At 36.6% G+C, this 20,757-nt stretch overlaps 1 protein-coding gene across 1 annotated transcript; it reads left to right on the top strand.

The window, feature by feature from the left end:
* Positions 1–7,296: 7,296 nt before the first annotated feature.
* On the top strand, positions 7,297–7,779 carry LOC122316270. Its single transcript, XM_043132801.1, has one exon. The coding sequence runs from the start codon at positions 7,297–7,299 to the stop codon at positions 7,777–7,779; it is 483 nt and encodes a 160-aa protein (XP_042988735.1).
* Positions 7,780–20,757: the final 12,978 nt, after the last annotated feature.

Genomic DNA, 20,757 nt, shown 5'->3' with positions numbered 1-20,757 from the left:
TGATTATGAGACCCCCTCGAAGTAGGGGCAAGGAAAGCTAAGAAGAAGCCCATCTCAAGCTCTTCTTCTTCATGGCTAAGGACCCCAACTGGTCCCTAATGACATCTGAGTGGCCCAGGGTAGGCCTTTAACCCCGAGTTGTCTCCACGATGGAGCTTGCGAAGACTAGCCCAAGGGAGGCACTCTTATGGACTCAGAGCAACTGCTACTATACCCTGATGGCTCATGAGGACTAGGGCAGAGGAGTATATGAATCCCCCAGGGTGCAAAAGCACTCGAAATGAGATTGGTTCGGAGACACTAGAAGTTGTCGATGTTGACTTCGGTTAGCAGGGCGTCAGTCTAAACTTCTTCTTGGTGCTCCACGTGTTGATCACCTTCAGGGGAGCTTTCTCTCAATGGGTCAAAACCAGGAAAGTCTCTATAGATATATCCTTCGGGACGACCCTTCAAATGGCACAGATAGGGAACTCACGCTGAATTGCCTCTCTAGCGGGAAATCCCCAACCTTGGCCCGACACAAAGAAGAACCATTTAAACTCGTCATTGACACAGGAAAAGTAGGGTTCCAGGTGGGCAACCCTATATCTGCCTCAAGCACGAAAATTGAATAGGTTGCTGTCGTGTTGTTGTACTTTTTGCGCGAAAAGAAACTCCCAGGCGGTTAGGTCAGGGTAATCTTTGCCCATTGATGAAGTGTTAAAATTACATAATTAGGCTGTTTAAGTGAATAAATTGTTTAACCAAAAAGTAGTTAAGCACTTAATTATGCAGTAGATTAGGATACTCGAGTCAATTGATTAATTCTAAAATTATACACTTAAAAAGAATCACAATGCAGCTGTTAAGCCACATCAGAATTAATACCCCAATTTTATCCCTCTCATGATGATAACACTTTAATTTGCTTATGGGATGCAGGGAAATTTTGGAAAAAAAAAATAGATGAAGAGGAGTGTCATGCGGCAAGGCACTTGTTCATTTCCTCTTAGACGGTGGTCCCAAAATGGGAAGGGCGATGGACCAGGAGGAGCATGGAATCACTTGCTCCAACAGATCTCACGCACTTTAGCAATTCATACCGCAACAGATCATGGCCTCTGGGATTGCAACAGACTCATGCACGCGGGAGAAAGAAACGAGGAAAGACGCAGCCAAATCACACTCCCCTTTTTTTCTTTATTTTTTTTGGTTCTCATTTTCCTGGGATAGATTTCCTTTGGTTTTTTTTTTTCGATTTCTTTGCTAGGGGCAATTGCATTTTTTGAGCCCAGTTTTTTTCCTTTTCGTAACATTGTTATCGTTCAGCTCGTTATTTTTCTTCTTCTGCAATTTTGTTTAGACAGCAACTTCAAATGTTAGGGTTTATTCTTTTTTGGGCATTTGGCTAATCTAGAGATGATAGGCCAAACTTTTAGCTTGGAATTCAAGGAGTAACCCATGACTATTTTGGGTTGGATTTTCTTCAATGTTATGTGATTTTAATGATTAACTTGTTGGATTATATTTCATTTTACATCTAGAAAGGATTAAAACTCTTTGTTCTTGATCTAGCTTAGTTGTAGATGTAAAGGCACAATTGATACTTAAACAAATAACAAGACTTTGATGGTTTTCTTTCACTATTTTATAGTTGTTATATAATCTGTTAAGACATTTTATTAGGCCAAAACTTGTGGTTCGTTGCTATATTATTTGACCATGATTTCTAGAAATGGGAGAATGGTTAAGAGAAGATGAAAAGAGAAGTAAATCATCACTAAATCACTGAGTGAAAATTGAATCCTAAGTGTTTGTTTTATTGTTTTATACACGTTTAATTCATTTGCTACACACTTTCTCTAAGCCTCTTAGCTTTGGTAATTTTAGAAGCATAGATTCACCTTTATTTTCTGTTTTTACTTGTGCTTAAACTTCCCAAAGAACCATGACATTCACTCTTAAACCAGTCCACGTCCCCTCAGTAAATAGCCATCATTTTGGGTTGGTACATTTAGTGACTAATACATGAAGGTTATTTCACACCCTTTTTTTTTTTTTTGTTCATTCCTCCACCCTTTAGTTTAAGCTTCTTTTTCCTTTGTTAGAATATTTTATTGCCATAATTAAGACTAAGATCTTAATGTTTGCTTAATTCCCTTTGTCCCTGTGAAATCGATCTTGAGATTTGCCCTTGTATTACTTTGACAACATCTATACTTGGAAGTCGAAATTATAAGCTGATCAAGTTTTTTGCTCCATTGCCAAGAATAATTGGCATTTTAAGAACCGTTGTTTTTGCTGAAAAATTCAAAGTGTTGACGCTGTGAACCTCTTCACAGCTTGGGTGACATTCTTTTTATTTTATTTTATTTTTTATTTTGTATCCTGTTTGTCTTTCATTTTTTTTTTCTGCTCTTGTTTGTATGACTGGTTGGACTAGAGACCAAACCTCTCGGTTGATTAGGATAGAATCACTATCATCTTTTAACTCTGCATCTCTTTCCCTTGAATCATCTTCTGACACTCATAGCACCATGGCTGAAAATGAGAATCATGATAGGAAAATGTTAAATCAAAATAGGACACTTAGAAATTATTTACAACCTGTCAGAACTAGCACACTCTCATGCATAATCCAACTTTTAAATGCAAACAACTTTAATTTCAAACCTGGAATGACCCCATTGATTCCACATTTTCATGGTATGGAATCCGAGAACCCTTATCTTCATATTAAAGAGTTTGAAGAGGTTTGTTCTACATTCATGGACCAAACCTATACTGAGGAGATTATTATATTAAAGTTGTTTCCGTTTTCCTTGAAAGATAAAGCAAAAACAAGGTTAAATGCATTGAGGCCAAGATCCATTGGAACATGACCAGAAATGCAAGCTGAATTTTTGAAAAGTTTTTCCCAATGCATTGAACCAATGCTTTAAAGAGACAAATCAAGAATTTTGCTCAAAAGGAAAGTGAGACTTTTTACCAAAGCTGGGAAAGGTTCAAGGATCTTTTAAATCCTTGCCCACACCATGGTTACTAGAATTGGTGGATCATTAGTTTTTTTCTTTTTTTAAATGAAGCTTTGATGAAAAATGCGACAATTTGTTGAAATCATGTGTAATGGAGAATTCTTCAACAAAGAACCAGAAGAAGCATTTGCCTATTTCGATTACTTAGCTGAAAACTCTCAATCATGGGACACTTCTTGTGTTTACGATCGAGCTAAACCAATGAGGACTATGAGTGGGGGAGGTAAATATGTTTTGAATGGGGAGGAAGATTTGCATGCCAAATTTGCCTTATTGTCAAAAAAATCGAAAGTGATTGAGTTAAAGAAAGTGCATGAAATTTAGGGTATTCCAAGACAAGAGAAATGTAACATTTGTGAGGACGTTAGTCATGTAACATCTGAATGTCCTACCATTCCAGCTTTTAAGGAAGTCTTGTTTGATGCTTCTCACCCTATTAACAAGGTTTCTAAGCTTTTTTCGGCACCATATTCTAACACTTATAATGCAGGTTAGAGAAATCATCCTAACTTCAGATGAAGAAATGATCACCCCATGAGTTCATCACATCCGGGAGCTGGTGCACCTCAATATTTAGTTCACACCCAGCAAAATGCACTAATTCCAGCACCTAAAAAACCCATTGATGACTGATTTCAACAAATGACCTCTACTCTTTAATAGTTCATGCAAAATCAAACCACCATAAATAAACTTCTCAAGCCATCAATGACATAAGGAATAATTTGACCAAGTTGAACACAACCCTGAATGCTCAAGAGAAAGGCAAGTTCCCAGCTCAAACCCAACCAAATCCTCGAGTCCAAATTGTTGCCATAGAGCCTTCATCTCTGTTAAAGAAAATTTAAAGACTTACAAGGCCATAATAACTCTTCGTAGTGGTAAGGAGGTTGGTACATCGAGTAATGAAGTTGACAAGAATGATGAGAGCTCCACTTCCAATGCACAGGGTAAAAATTCTGATGTTGATGTTTCTTTGGAACCAAAGGTAACTCTTTCGGCACCTTTTCCTCAAAGACCGGTTCCTTTACATAAAAGTAAACATCAAGCTGAGATTTTAGACATTTTTAGCCAAGTTCGCATTAACATTCCTCTTCTTGATGCCATTTAGCAAATCCCAACATATGCCAAATTTTTGAAGGATTTGTGCACGGTTAAGAGGAAGCTTAAAGTGCAAAAGAAGACATTTCTCACGGAACAAGTCAGCGCCATTATTCAATCCAATAATCCTCCTAAATATAAAGATCCAAGTTCTCCAACAATAGTTTGTGCTATAGGAAGCTCGAAAATAGGCCAAGCAATAGTAGACATAGGTTTTAGTGTTAATTTGCTTCTACAACACCTATGAACAACTTGGTTTAGGAGAATTGAAACCAACTTCTATCATCTTGCAATTGGTTGACTGTTTAATTAAAAAGCCTAGGGGAGTAGTAGAAGATGTGTTAGTGCAAGTGGATAAATTTTATTAACCCGTTGATTTTGTGGTATTAGATGTTCAATTAACTCCTAATTCTATTTTTTCGGCACTCGTCATTTTAGGGAGGCCATTTTTGGCTACTTCCAAAACTTTGATAAATTGTAGAAGTGGTATCCTTAAATTGACTTTTGGAAATATGATGTTGGAGCTAAATGTATTCAACACTTGTAGGCAGCCCCAAGACTTGAAAGAACCCCAAGAAGAGAATTGTTTGGAATCTTTACTTGTTGAAGAATTTTTTTTAGAGCAATAGGGTCAAATAGAACATGTTTTACCTAAAAGCTTAGAAAATATTGAGTTTTTGGATACTAATGCAGTAAATTCTAGTGCAGGTAGTAAAATGGACTCATTGTGGCTACTCAAATTTGAAGACTTGCCACTTCAATCCATAAACCAGAAACCATTGGATGAATTCCTCTATTTGCAGTTTTGAAACCACTACCTCAATCGTTGAAATATATTTTTCTTGGGCCAACTAATACTTTTCCATGTATTACCTCATCTTTCTTGTCAGTTGAGCAAGAGAAGCAACTCCTATGGGTCCTCAAGTAACATAAATGAGCACTTATATGGTCATTTGCCGACATCAAAGGAACTTGCCCCGCCATTTGCACACATCGACTCGAGAGATGCAAAGGAGGTTGAATCATATGATGAAGGATGTGGTTAAAAATGAAGTCTTGAAGCTCTTGGATGTAGGTACCATCTATCCTATCTTGGATAGTCAATGGGTAAGTCCTACTCAAGTAATTCCTAAGAAATCTGGGATTATATTTGTGAAAAATGAAAATGATGAGTTAATCCCAACTAGGACCATTATAAGGTGGTGCACGTGTATTGATTTTAGGAAGCCAAATGCTGTAACAAGAAAGGACCATTTTCTATTACCATTTTTAGACCAAACTTTGGAAAGAGTTGCGGGCCATAGCTTTTATTGTTTTCTTGATGGGGTTTGGGGATATTATCAAATTGAAATAGCCCCTAAAGACTAAGAAAAAACTACTTTTACTTGCCCATTTGGAACTTTTGCATTTAAGAAAATGCCATTTGGACTTTGTAATGCACCCGCCACATTTCAGCGATGCATGTTAAGTATTTTTAGTGACATGGTTGAGCATATCTCGGAGGTGTTTATGGATGATTTTTCAGTCTATGGTGATTCTTTTAATGCATGCCTTACTAACCTCACTGCTGTTTTAGCTCGATGTGAAGAGAAAAACCTACTTTTAAATTGGGAGAAATGCCATATTATGGTACAACAAGGTGGCACATCATTTCAACCCTATGCATTGAAGTTGATAAGTCCAAAATTCATCTAGTATCGACATTACCTTTTTCAAAATCAGTTAAAGATATTAGATCATTTTTAGGACATACAGGGTTCTATAGGCATTTCATAAAAAACTTTAACTTTATATCGAGACCTTTGTGTGAGTTGTTAGCTAAGGATTGTGTTTTTAATTGGACTGATGCATGTCAAGTAGTTTTTGAGCAACTCAAATCTATGCTGGTCACTGCACCTATAATTCAACCACCTGACTAGTCATTGCCATTTAAGATCATGTGTGGCTCCTGATTTTGCCATAGGTGTTATCCTTGGTCAGTGAAGAGGTAAGCTTCCATTTGTGATTTACTATGCAAGCAAAACACTTGATACAGCTCATAAAAATTACTCCACCACTGAAAAGAAGTTACCAGCAGTTGTTTTTGTTTTGGATAAATTTAGAGCTTACATTTTAGGCTCTCGAATTGTTATATTCACTGACCAAGTAGCTCTTAAATATCTGCTCACTAAAAAAGATGCCAAACCTTGACTAATTAGATGGATTTTGTTGTTGTTGGAATTTAATATCATTACAAAGGATAAGAAGGGAGTGGAAAATGTGGTTGCCGACCACTTATCTTAACTCACTATTGAAAATTTGGAACTTTCCACTCCTGTTTTAGATTCTTTTCCTAATGAACAACTTGTAGCTATTGGTTGTTTGCCTTGGTTTGCTGATATTGTCCATTTCTTGGTAACAAGACACACCCCACCACATTGGAGCTCCCAAGACATCAAGAAATTTAAATTGGAGGTCAGATCTTTCTTTTATGATGACACATATTTATTCAAATATTGTTCTGATCAAATTTTGAGGAGGTGTGTGCCTAATTGTGACATTCCACACATATTAAATTTTTGCATGCGAGTGCATGTGGGGGCCACTTTTTAACTAAGAAAACAGTGGCTAAAATCTTGTAATGTGATTATTATTGGCCCCATATTTTCAAGGAGGCTTATAATTTTTGTAAAGCATGTGAACCATGCCAAAAGTTAGGTGGAATCACCCGTAAAAACATGATGCCCTTATAACCCATCTTAGCATTAGAAATTTTTTATTGTTGGGGGGTTGATTTTTTGGGTCATTTTTTGTCCTCTTTTGGTATCTTTACATTATTATAGTTGTGGACTATGTTTCTAAATGGGTCGAGGCAATACCATGTAGGACCAACGACCATTGGTTGGTATCGAAATTTTTAAAAGACATCATTTTCACTCGGTTTGGGATACCAAGGGCTTTAATTAGTGCTGGAGGTTCCCACTTTTGCAATAAATCATTTGCAGCATTAATGAAAAAATATGGGGTCCATCATAAAATTTCAACTTCTTATCATCCTCAAACCAATAGCCAAGCTATGTTGGCCAACTACGAAATCAAAGCCATTCTTGAAAAAACAGTCAACCCAAATAGGAAAGATTGGTCTTTGAGGCTTTCGGACACTTTATTGACTTATAGGACAGCTTTTAAAACTGTCCTAGGCATGTCTCCCTATCATTTGGTTTACGGTAAAGCATGCTATCTCCTTATTGAGCTAGAACACAAAGTTTATTGGGCTTTCAAACACTTTAATTTTTCTACTAACAATTCTGGTGTTTTAAGGAAATTGGAGCTGAATAAATTAGAAGAGTTGAGACGCAATGCCTACGTTAATGCCAAACTTTACAAAGAGAAAACTAAGGCCTTCCATGATAAGCACATCCTGAGAAAGAGTTTTCTCCCCAATCAAAAGGTTCTCCTATACAACTCTAGGCTCCATGTGTTTGCCAGTAAACTACGATCCAAATGGAGTGGTCTGTATATTGTTCAGACAGCATTTCCTCATGGGGCCGTTGAAATCCTCAATCCACACAATGGTAATATCTTTATGGTTAATGGACAGTGGCTCAAACCTTTCCTTGACAATTTTTCACCAGAGGATACCACTATCCATTTATTGGACCTTGACCCTCTAGCCGAGCCCTGATGTTTGACTTGTCTATCATTTTATTTCATTTCTTTCTAGCATTTTTCAATTTTGCTTTTTAGTTGCTGCATGTATGCTTTCTCTCCTCTAGCTTTCATTGTTCTCCTCTTGTTATCTTTTCCTTCTCAGACCAGGTACCTTTTCTTTTTCCTTCATTATCGCTCTTTTGTTATTCTTTTGACATATATATATTTTTTCATTAAGGACAATACTCATTTCCAGTTGGGGGGGTGGAGAATTTGATTTCTCTTTCACATGCTAGGTGTTTGTTGTGTGTCCCTCCTCTAGTTTGATGGATTTCAGTGTTCACTTTTATGAAACTTCTTGGCTAAATTTTATAATTGTTGTTTTCAAACTTCTATGCTTGGGAAAGGAGTGATGGAATTATGGGTTGCGGTAACCCCAAATGGTTCAGATTTTAGCTCAAGATAGAAGTTAATATTTTATATTCAATCACTTGGGAAAGGGAAATGAAGTAGCCGATTGCTATATTTGACTGTACACAAACTAAATACATTGGTTGCCTTTCTGTTTCAGTAAGTCGAGCTTAATATTGCAGCAAACAAGAACTCTAATGAACCATGTCTCAAAGAAGAGAACAATATATATATATAAACAAAACAAAACAAAACAAAACACATCATTTAGGTAGTCTAGTGGTAAGGGCCAATTTGTGGAAGTGTGGGTAGGCACACATTCAAAGGTTTGATTCCCCTAGAAAACTAAGAGGTGCGACAACCTAGTGGTAAGAGTTTATTTGTAAAAGAGTGGGTAGGCACACATTCATATGTCTGACTCACCTTAGGAAAACAGAAAAAAAAATATACAAAAGAGAAAAGAAGCAGAGATTACAATGGTTTTGAAATAGAGTAAGATCACTTGTGATTCTTCTTGACAAGCTGCTAATATTGGTAAAGATATAACGAAATGTTAGTCAACCTTGGTAATCTTACCACACACTTGCTGCACTTAGTGAGCTACAATTTTCTACATATTTTTCCTACTTGGGTGTTGAATGTGTCATGAGTTTTTACAAAAACTTTAATCTGATTTGTTTTAGTTTCAATACCCATTTTGACAATAATCTCTAGTTTATAGCATATATTTTTTATTTCAATCATGTTCAATGAAAGCTAAGAATTTTTCTTTCACTCTTTTTGCTAGAGACTAGCAAAGATCTAGTTGGGAGGGTGTGATGAAGTGTTAAAATTGCACGATTAACCTATTTAAGTCAATAAATTATTTAACCAAAAAGTAGTTAAGCACTTAATTATGCAGTAAATTAGGATACTCAAGTCAATTGATTAATTATGAATTATACACTTAAAAAGAATCACAATGCAGGTGTTAAGCCACATCAGAATCAATACCCCAATTTTATCCCTCTCATGATGATAACATTTTAATTTGCTTATGGGATGTAGGGCAATTTTGAAAAAAAAAAAATGAAGAAGAGAGTCATGCGGCAAGGCCTTTATTCATTTCCTCTCAGACGGTGGTTGATGAGTGCGCGAAAGTACACTCTAAATACCCTATTATTGAAAAAAAATTCTAAAATATGAATAGAAATCACAGGAATTAATGTGTATTCGTGAATTGCGTTTCTATTTACGTTGGGATACTTCTAAATAGTTTTTTTTGTTTAATTTCAGAGTTTATAAAAGAGCAAATCAAAGCCCAGTCAAATTCAAAGGAGGAGCTCCATGGGGTTTGAGAGCAATTTGGATCAAGAAAAAAAAGAAAAAAAAATCACAAAAGGAAACTACAAGAAGTTCAAATCCAAAATTTTCTAGGAGACAATCTGGATATACTTTAGTATTTTGACTATAACTTTTACTCAAACATAGGATTGATGTGATTCTTAATGCATTAGAATGCTATCTTAAAGGGCTATAAGTTTGTCTCTAATAAGGATTTCCAAATTCGAACTTCTGAAGCACGTACGTGGCTGTCAAGATGAGTCCTAAAATTTAGGCAATTTTTTTATGAAGAAATTATGAAGACATTAGGGTTTCTTTCCCACCTTATATAAGCATATCATTAGCACGAAATAGAAGAGAAAAAGAGGCACAAGAGACAAATTTAAAGAGAGGAGAAAATCATTTCCATGGTCGCCGTTCACTTCTGTGATGACCCGCTTTTACGTGTATTTTCACTGAAGGAGTTGTTTTTAATTTAATTAATATAATAGTTCTTTTATTTTAAATTATTGTATTTTAAATTGATTTTAATTTATTTGATGTTGTGGTTAATTTATTTTAGTCGTTTTATGCTTTTAAAATCGTTTTTGGCGGATCAGTTTTTAGTTTCCGGAGTGAGGACTGGACCTCATTTATTTCCCTCATATTTTCTTTTTCCCTTTTTCTTTTTCTATTTTCTTTTTCTTTCCTTTTCTTCTTCTTTCTTTCTTCTTCCTCTCTCTCTCCCCGCGCGCTGCTTCTTTCCTTTCTTCCCGTCGCCGCCCGTTGACCAACCCAGACCGCTGCCATCCAGCCAACGTGGCCAACACCACCCCCACCAAAATCTTCCCCTCCGGCCGGTGATCACCTCCACCAATTTCCACCTCCATTTGGTCGGCCGATCACCACCTAGAGTACCTCTAAGCCGCACGGCTTTTTGCCGTTTTCGGCGCCGTTGCTCCACCTCTGGCCACCACCTTTTCACAGCTTCTTCCTCTACCTCTTACCGTCCTAACCCACCCAATTTCGGCCCCGATCCATTGCCGGAGCAGCTCCCACAAGCTCATCTCCGTTCAACCCATTTTTGGCCTTCTACTGTCATTTCCACCGCCACCCACGGCCAAAACTCACTTCTTTTAGCTTCATAAACATCTCAAGGCTATTCCCTATCAATTTCGTGTCTTGTTTTGTCCTCGTTTGAAAGTGGGTAATTTATTACCCACGGCCACAGTGTAAAATACACTGTTACGTTGCTTTTTCTCCGTCGTTTGCAATGCCGCGAGCTTTCGAAAAATACCATATAGCGCTGTAAGTATTTTCCAAACTCTACTTTTAGATTTAAATATATTTTTCTCTTACAATATTTATTTATCTGTTGGTGGGTTGATTCAGGACTGAGTCCGAGGAGTTCAGGGGTCGGATGGATTGAGGACAGAGTTGCTTGATTTGTTGATTTGTGGTTGGTTGTTTGTTTTGTACCTTGAGATTTGCATTTACATGGTGCATGCACGTGCATTTTATTTATTTGAGAAAATCCTGTTTTATTGGCGTAAATGGATTTTCGGGTGCGTGTGTATCACGACCCCAAGCCGAGATGGGGTATTATCTCGGTGGAGCTCCTATGTTCACTCGGGAGCGTAATATACTAAGTGATGTCCTCTGGGTTATCACTAGGCGACAACGGGAGCGAGCGGGATGGTAACGCTCTCGTACCGACTCCGTAGCCCTTCGCTGGCGAGGGCTAGAGGATGCTTGGCTACGAACGCGTGGGGCGCGGAACTGGGCATCGCTCGTTTAGGTGTCACTCGAGTGGTCGTTACCCGTGGTGTGGCACAGGAGCCAAGGTGTGCGGATGACCCCTAGGGGAGCTCATGGTACATACGGGTTAATTGGTTATTGGATATGAGTTGGATTTGGGCCAAATAAGACTTTTGGCGTGAGTTAGAAAGTAATATGTTTTTGGGCCAAACGGTATTTTTGGCGTGCGTGGAAAATATATGGTTTTACGAGTCATGTACATTGGCTTTTCTTTCATGCATGTTGTTTGAGTTAATATGTTTTTATCTAGTAGTGTCTGGATTTTACTTACCTACGGCACCATTTTTGGTACCGTAGATTTTGGTGCAGAGTTCAAGGAGGATGAGGCTGAGACCAAGGATGCAGCTCCGCCAGAGTTCTGAGTTGGAGTTATGCTTTATAGTCGGCTTTGAAACAATATTTGTGATTTGTAATATTTTATTATGTATGTTTTGAACAGTTTTGTATTAAACAATGAAAACTCTGGTACTTAGTTTATGACTTTGCTATCCACTGCGTGTTTCTTCGTGCACATTTGTTGCTTGTACACACACTTGACACTCGTCGATAGGATGGTGACCCGTGATATCATCATCCGGACGTCTCGATTTCCCCGTGTTCGTGCGTTGGAATTTGGGGGTGTCACAACTTCAATTTTTTCTGGAGATTTTTGTTATCCATTATATTTATGGGTAACTAAATTCTCAAGTAGGGCTAGGGATGATCTTGCACATTAGATGTTATTTTTAATTTATGTATTTGATTTTCAATTATTAAAATTATTTTGTTTTATCATTCTCAATTCATTGTTGATGTTTTCTTCTCCGAATAATCATAAAATTTAGTCTGTTTATGGATTTAGTCATGCTTTTTCTATTGGATGGATTAATTCTTTGATTATATTTGAATCAATTATTTATCTATATTGATTTAGTTCTTTGCTGTAATATCGCTCCCTGAGTATATTGTCGTCGTTGGATTTTCTCAATAGAGCTAATAATTTATGTGTTTTAAAAGTGATGAATGGTTTTTCAAAATGTTACATTTGGCTTAATTTTGTTTTATAAATATATACCTTCCGATTGGAAATTTCGGGAATTGAATTCCTAATTGAGTTATCCAATAAATTAAAAATAATGAAAATACTGGATTTGTGCAAGAGATTCCTGACGCTCTACTATTTGTCAAATTTGAGAGTACTTTTTCCTTTAATCACTTTATTTCACTTTAATTTACATTTAAAATTAATCTTTGTTCTCCATTAATTATTTAATAGTTTTCTTTAGTTTCTTTGCTCCTTCTGCTATTCTTTTAATTTGTCTCCCTGTGGAATCGACACTCCAAAACTGGGCTACAACTACCGCGTTATTCTTTGGGCGTAATCAAATTTTGGCACTGTTGCAGGAGAGATAGTGGAAGAATTGCTAGATAGTTTTTCTTTTCAATAGTTTTTAAAGACGGTAACTTCGTTTCCTCTTTTAGCTTGTTGCATCTTTATTTTATTTTCTTTCTTTTTATATTTTTGTTTCTTTTTAGTGTTGCATTTTTCTCTACCTTGCATGCACAGGTATAGAGATGCTTTGGGTCGGTTTGCTTGTAGAACTGTGTAAGAGTCAAAGTCAGAGTCTAATTTTTCTAATCATTTGTTTGATAATTTTTCTAATTCTGAGGCAATGAGTGAGGTAATCAGGATTACCTCCACCCTGCACCCACAGTCACTCCATTATGCATTATATTTCCAGCTAATACTCGCCAACTAGATTTTAAAATAGGGATGATACAGTTACTCCCAACTTTTCATGTCTTAAAAAATGAAAATCCATATGTGCACATTAGGGAGTTTGAGGAAGTAGTTGCGACTTTTCATAGTCAAGACTCAAAATGCAACTGATGATATTGTGAGACTTAAATTCTTTCATTTCTCTTTGAAAGATAGAGCTAAGAGTTGGCTATACTTACTGAGACCATGATCTATTGGGTCATGGAATGAGATGACTCAAGTTTACTTTAATAAGTACTTTCCCCAACATAAGACCAATGTTTTAAAAAGACGAATCTCCACATTTGCACAAAAGGACAGTGAGACTTTGTATCATTCTTGGGAGAGATTTAAGGAGCTATTGAGTATGTGTCATCACCATGGGTATGAGAATTGGCGCTTAGTGAGCTATTTTTATGAGAGAGTTACACCTAGAGAGTGCCAATTTGTGAAGATGATGTGTAATGATGAGTTTTTACAAAAAGATCCTGATGAGACCATAGAATATCTCAATGAGCTTGCTGAAAAAGCTCACACTTTGACTGGATTTAGTGCTACTAAGAGCACAAATAGGTCATGACCTATAAGAAACCTAAATGGTGGTGGAATTTATTATCTCAGGGAAGATGATCATCTAAAAGCTAAGGTTGAGATGCTCACTAGGAAGTTAGAGGTTTTAAAGACTAAGGACTTAAAGCCAACACACGTGGCTAATCATGCATAGTCTTTTAGACCATGTTTTGTGTGTGGCGGGATAGATCACCTAACCCAAGAGTGTCCCACATTTGCTGAGATGAGAGGGATGTATGAGGAACAATGTAATGCCTTAGGTATGTACATGAAGATTGTTGTACCTTTCTCTGGTACCTACAATTCTGGGTGGCGTAATCACTCCAATTTTAATTGGAAGTCTGAAAACCAGTAGTCTGCACAACCCCTAGATCATATCCTGCACCTTCATCTTCTAGGAACTCCTTAAAAGATACTTTGCATGCTTTTATTGAGGCACATGGTAACACTAATCAAAAGTTTGAATATTTGATTATGAAGGTTTTTGAAGAAAACAATGAGATAAAGAGCCATGTATTCAAGATGATGAGTTACTTGAGTGTGAATGAGCGTGGTAAGTTCCCTTCTCAATCTCAATTCACACCCCAAGGTCAACATATGGCACAAGGAAATTTGAAAGATGTCAATGCCATTGTGACAAGAAGTGGTAAGTCTTTACATATCCCAACAACTGATAAGTCAGAAGATGTTGAAAAGGAACAAAGCAATAATAGTATCGAGTTGCCAAAGGAAGCTGAGGTAATCAAGAGCTCAGTTAAGGTACCATTTCCTCATGCTTTAAAATCTGGTATGCGAACTTTGGATTCTAGTAATGAAATCTTGGAGAACCTCAGGCAGGTAAAGATTAACCTTCTCTTTTGCATATTATTAAACAAGTTCCTACTTATGCAAAAGTTCTCAAAAATTTGTGTACAGTTAAGAGGAAGCACCATGTTAAGAAGACAACATTTTTGACAGAGCAAGTTAGTGCTTTAATTGAATAGTGAATTCCTCCTAAGTACAAGGATCTAGATTTTCCAACCAGCCTAGGCAAGCCTTGCTAGATTTAGGAGCTAAGGTTAATTTCATGCCTTATTCCATTTATTTGCAGCTTGGTTTAGGTGAAATCAAGCTAACTTCTGTTGATTGGCTGATCGTTCAGTTAAGAAACCAAGAGGGATAATTGAGGATGTTTTTATCCAAATTGACAAATTTTATTATCCTGTTGATTTCTTAATCCTTGACACTAAATCTCTTGTTGACTCTAATTCTAAAATCCCTTAATTTTAGGTAGACATTTTCTCGCTACTGCTAACGCTTTTATTAATTGCTGGAATGGTCTAATGAAGCTCTCTTTTGAGAATATGACTCTCGACTTGAATATTTTCCATATTGAAAAATAACCAATAAAGGATGACATGACGAGTGCCACCAAACTTACATGACTGACACACTCATAGACAAGGGATTTCACACAACTTATGATTTTTATCCTCTTGAATATTCCCTTGTTAATTCTGAGTTTGATACTATTAGTGATTCATCTAATATTGTTTATATTTGTGCTATTTTTGATAAAACTCAGAATTATGGAACACCGGCATGGCAACTAAAATTTGAAGAGTTGCCTAAGAAAGGTGAAAGACAGATTCTTGTAAGTATGAGAGCACCAAGAGTTAAATTAAAATCTTTGCCTGAGTCAAAATCTCTAAGGTTAAGATGAAAACGTTTCATGGTAAAAATATTCTTAGGAAGAGGTTTGAACCTAATGATCGAGTACACTTATATGATTTTGGATTTCACAAGCACCAAGGAAAACTTCGGTTTAGGTGGACTAGTCCCTTTGTAATGAAAAATATTTTTGAAAATGAGGCGGTAGAAATAGAGGATCTTAAGGATAGTCGGATCTTTAAAGTAAATGGTTAACGCCTTAGAGGATCCACGTGTCCGTACGTGGGAGTTTGGAGCAGTACCAGAAAGTTTTAAAGTAATGATTTAAAATTATTTTGTTTTAATTATGCTATTTAAATTGTTTTTATTTAAATTGACTCGATTTTATTTGATTTGAAATTATTTTATTAAATTTTAATTTATTTTACTTAATTTGATTTTAATTTTTTTTTTTCTTGTATGTTATTTTATTTTTGGTCATTTTATTCTATTTTATTTTATGTTATTTTGTTGTACTTTAATTTATTTCATTATATCTTATTTTAATTGTTTTGAGTTGTAAAGTGGGGTTAAGGCAGGAAGATGATACTATCAAGAATACGATTGTTAGGCTTGAACAGTCAGTGTTGTAGGCCTAGACTCTTAGCCATGTGGTTTGTTTTGATAATATCGAGGCTTGAAGGGAATGATATGATTTGGGTGATCTCTTAGAAAAGTAGGATAATTGAATTCTTAGGTTCCGTGGAGTTTATGAAATGGTATATAGCGTAATAGGTTGTAAGTTCAACAAATTTTAAGGATAGATTTTATGGAAATTTCAGCAAAGGTTTAAGGTTTTGCATACTTTAGGAAATGATTGGTTATTATTTAAGGTTTTAGATTTTGAAAGTTTCGAGAGTTGATTGTTTTGTTATTAAATATAAGTTCATCGACCTAACAGATTTTGGAAAATGAATTTTGCATAATTTAAGGTTTTGGGATTACAGATTTGAAGGACTGATTTATAATGAGATTGGAGTTTTTAGTTTCGCAGACTTGGTGTACTGGTTTGAATTATTTTGGAGACTGATTAAGTTGTAACCATTAAAATGGGGTTGATCATAGTTGAATGATGGATATAGGAATTTTCAAGGAGAATATTTCTTTGGGAATTGAAGGTAATGATCTAGTTTGTGTATTTTTTTTTTTTTTAGGATTGAAGATGTTGATCTAGTTTGTGTGTTTTTCTGAGGATTGAAAATAACGATCTATTTTGAAAAATAATTGTTATAGCTCGAGGTTATAGTGGCAGATTTTATGACTGATCCATACCGATTTTGAGGATAATAGATGGTGCAAATTTAGGAGATGATTCTTGTTAATTTCGAGGATATAGATCTAGATGATGAATATGATAGGAATGAATCACTTGTAAGTTGGAGAAGTATTGGCTTTGTCTAAGGACGCGTAATAGTTGTGAGTGTATGAATTTGGAGAATACAAGTCCTTGTTTTATTTTGGCTTGGAAGAAGTGGTTTGATAGGTGTTAATTTATGAAGACATAGTCTTTTTACATTTTAGCTAGTTATTAGAGTGCAAGCGGAAGCATGATTTTTGGAGATAATTAGGTATTCAAAATTTTTGCTGATTTTGAGGAATTAGTGGTGGCTTGAAATTTTAGTAAGAAATTAATCATTTGGTTGTACAAATTATGCTTATTGATGGTTTACTTTGGAAGTGACTATTAGGTTTCCAAGGTATAGTATACAATGAAGGTTTCGATGATATAACATAGGAGTCGATTGAGGTTAATAAAATTTATTCTAGGAAAGTAATAATTATTGGAATTTACTGGGTGTTGTATTAAAGTTCTTGTGGAAGTAAAAGTTTCAGATTACATGGTCGCCTTAGGAGTACTAGACGTGCTGGTCACTGGGAGACGAATGCGAGTATGATGGAATCGCCCATAGGAGTATTTGGGAGGACATTACTCATGCTTATATGGGAATAGTTGATGGTATGTTTTCTCAAGTGTTTTGAGTCATATCTTGTATCCTGCTTGGCGCTAATGTTTGATCTCACAAATTTCGAGAACGAAATTTATTTTTAAGGAGGGAGGATGTAATATCCCGTTTTTACATGTATTTTTATTGAATGAGTGCTTTTAATTTAATTAAAATATTGTCCTTTTGTTTTAAATTTATCGAATTTTAGTTGGATTTATTTATTTGTGAAATTTATTTTGAGGTGCTTTCTTATTTTAGTTATTGTTTCGTGTTTAAATTGCTCTTTAACTTAATTTAGTTTATTTTTGGACTTCAAAATTATTGTGTTTTAGATTTTATTATTTTATTTCATTTAGTCACTGCGTTTGAATTATTTTATTTAACTTGTTATTTTGAAAATAGTTTTTGTTGGATCAATTTCTTGACCCAATACGTGATGACTAGATCTCACTTCTTTCCCTTCCCTTTTTCTTTTTCCCTTTTCCTTTTTTTCTTTTCTCTTTTTCTTCTTTCCTTTTTCTTCTTTCTTTTCTTTTTTTTTCCTTCCTTCCCCTACTTCTCTCCCACGCGACACACTCTCTCTCTCTTCCCTCTCATCCGTTTCTTTCGTCCAGCCATAGCACCGCCGTCGTGCTACCGTGAACTGTACCGCCGGCACCATCCTCTTCCCCATTGGCGGGCACACCTCCCCACCAAATTTCAGCTCCTCCGGCGCCATCGTTAAGCCACATGTGCCCCATCAAGCCGCAGCCCAAAATCCACGCTGCCGTCGCACAACCCTCGGCCACTACTTCTTTACCATTTCATCACCAACCCCTTGCCAACCTAACCCACCCATTTCTAGCTCCGATCCATCGCCGGAACAACAACCACGAGCTTAACTTTGTTTTGGCCATTTTTCACTTCTACTACCGTTTTCGCTGCCACCCACGGCCAACCATAACTTCCACTAACTTCACAAACACCTCTAAGCCATTCCCTACCAATATCAAGTCTTGGTTTGTTCCCATTCGAAAGTGGGTATTTTATAACCCATGGCCACAGAGTATTTTACATTGTTACGTTACTTTTTCGCCACCTTTTGTAGCTCTTTGATCCTTCGAAAAATATTTTATAGCGCTATAAGTATTTTCCAAACTTCCTTTAAGATTTAAATATATTTTTGTATTAACAATAATTGTGATTTGGTTGGTTATGCCGGACTGAGTCCGAGGAGCCGGGAGCCGGATGGATTTGAGGACGGAGTTCTGCATATAATTGTTTGATATTGATTGATGTTGGAAATTATTGTTGTTGGTTATTCTTGGTATCTTGTCGTAAGCATTGCATAGTGCATGCATGTTCATATTTTAAAATGAAAACTAGGTTTTCGTGTAATTACATGCATGTACATGTGTTGAAAATTGAAAATTGGGTTTCCAAGCGCGAAATGATTTTTAGGTATATTTGAATGATTGGATTGACTGGTTTGAGTTAGAGGTACTGTAGGGATGATGGTAAGCAGTGATGTTGGTAGAGTCCCGCCTGTGATTCCGGCATACGGTGCATGCGGCGTAGGGATGGTGGTAAACATGGATGGTGGTAGAGTCTTGCCTATGATTGTCGCCTACGGTGCACGCGTAGGGATGGTGATAAGCAGGAATGGTGGTAGAGTTTCGCTTATGATTCCTGCCTACAATGCTCTGATGGTTTGGTTAATGGGCTATTTTCTGAGAAAATTGTGAAATTGAATTTTTGGACCATTATCTGAGATAATGGCTAGGAAATGTTTTAAAGGAAATGTCTTGGGCGAAAATAGGATTTTGGCGTGCATGGAAAATGTGAATTTTCGGACATAGGCGTATGGCATCATGTTCATGCATTTGGTCATTGCATGAATGTATTTTTATCTTGAGATTTGTTTGGTTTGTTACTTACCTACGGTACCATTTTTGGTACTATAGATTTTGATACAGAGGACGAGGAGGCTGAGCCCAAGGAGGCGGCTTCGCCGGATGAGTGATCGGGGATCATTTGTAGATTGTGATTTATTTCTTGTTTTGTTTATTGTTTTTTATTTGTATTATATTTATGCTGGTTAATTGTAATATTTTTGGTATGCTTATTTTTAGGCTAACTTGTATTTAAACAAAGTTCTAGTACTTAGTTGAAAGACTTTTATTACTCGTTGCATTGTTTTGTTGTACACGTATTGCATGTACACACACTTGGCACTTGGCGATAGTATGTGTGACCCATGTTGTCATTATTCCAATGTCTCAATTTCCACATATCCGTACATGAGAGTTAGGGGCATCACAAAGAATGTTGTTCTTCCTTGACATAACCACATAAGGACAACCTCTACCATCAGCACGTGCTCTCATATTTCTTGAAGGCTTTTTGAGGTTTGGCTCCATTGCTTGCATGCATCATCATGCTTTGCCAACCACCCAAGTTACGCACGTAATATTTATGGAAAATCCAAAAACGCTACCACCTTCAAGGTGACTTGTCTTCAACATAAGAAATTTTACTTTTACGTCTCCACAGTTTTAGAGAGAGATAGTCCTCATTCTCTCGAGAAAACCACATTTCAGTGAGAGCTGTTGCCGGAGAGAAGGGTGGAGCTGTGGCCTCTCTTTCTCCTTTTAATTTCTGTACAGTGTATACACTTTCAAAGTATTGTTTTTCCCCCTCCCTCCAACGGTTCGGTTTTGGATAGATTTGCTACTCTCTTGCCGCCATTTGCCTACACGCGCCATACCACCTCATCCTATAGTGGAGTCACACCAAAATGTTCGGCACATTGACCTCACACATGGCTTGTTGCCGCACGTGGCCTTCACGCGCCGCCGCGCTTTGACGCTTCAAATGGCTACACGCACTGTACTAGCAACTTCATCTCGCCGAGATCTTCTAGATCTGGGCCACCCTGTCTCCTTCCCACCGGTGCATGACTACCTCATGCCATCACAAGAGTGTGGGAACGCAGATGATCACTAGCTGTAGATCAGTCCACCCGATGTCATGTTTTCTATCATATTATCACTTTCCTTAACCGGTGATCTCAAATAAGGGACTGTAGATCTCTACAAAAATTATCTTAAGACAACAAACAACAATGTACTGGCTACTCTCATCGCTTTCAGTGAAGGTTCCATCGCCACCAGCGATGGTTTCATTGTTCGCAACTTTTTGTGAATAGCTTATTACCGTCTTTTAAGATGGCGTTTTCTTTGTAGGACATGGATGAAGATTAAGAAATTGGTCCCAAAAACTCAAATTTTTTTTTTTTTTATCCACCTCTTTACACTATTGTTATTATTGTGGGGTGTTTGTTGTGGAACCCCACCCCCTCCTCATGTATCATTTTTTCTACTTTTCTAATGAAGATTACTTGCTTGCTGGGGAAAAAAAATATTTTTAATTTAATTATAATTATATTTTGCTAAAATCATAATTTGATTATTTTTTTTATTTTTTTATTTTTTCTAAGCGCTAAAATCATAATTCATTATTGTTTATGTTGTCATTATTGGAGCAAAATATAGCAGCA

This window comes from Carya illinoinensis, chromosome 7, assembly GCF_018687715.1.
Source record: "Carya illinoinensis cultivar Pawnee chromosome 7, C.illinoinensisPawnee_v1, whole genome shotgun sequence".
Classification (NCBI taxonomy): domain Eukaryota; kingdom Viridiplantae; phylum Streptophyta; class Magnoliopsida; order Fagales; family Juglandaceae; genus Carya; species Carya illinoinensis.
Note: the sequence above shows the minus strand (reverse complement) of the source record. Positions and strands in the feature narration are given on the sequence as shown.

Excerpts from the sequence above, each read along its gene's own strand:
- LOC122316270 (XM_043132801.1), top strand. The coding sequence starts at position 7,297 with ATGTCTCCCTATCATTTGGTTTACGGTAAAGCATGCTATCTCCTTATT.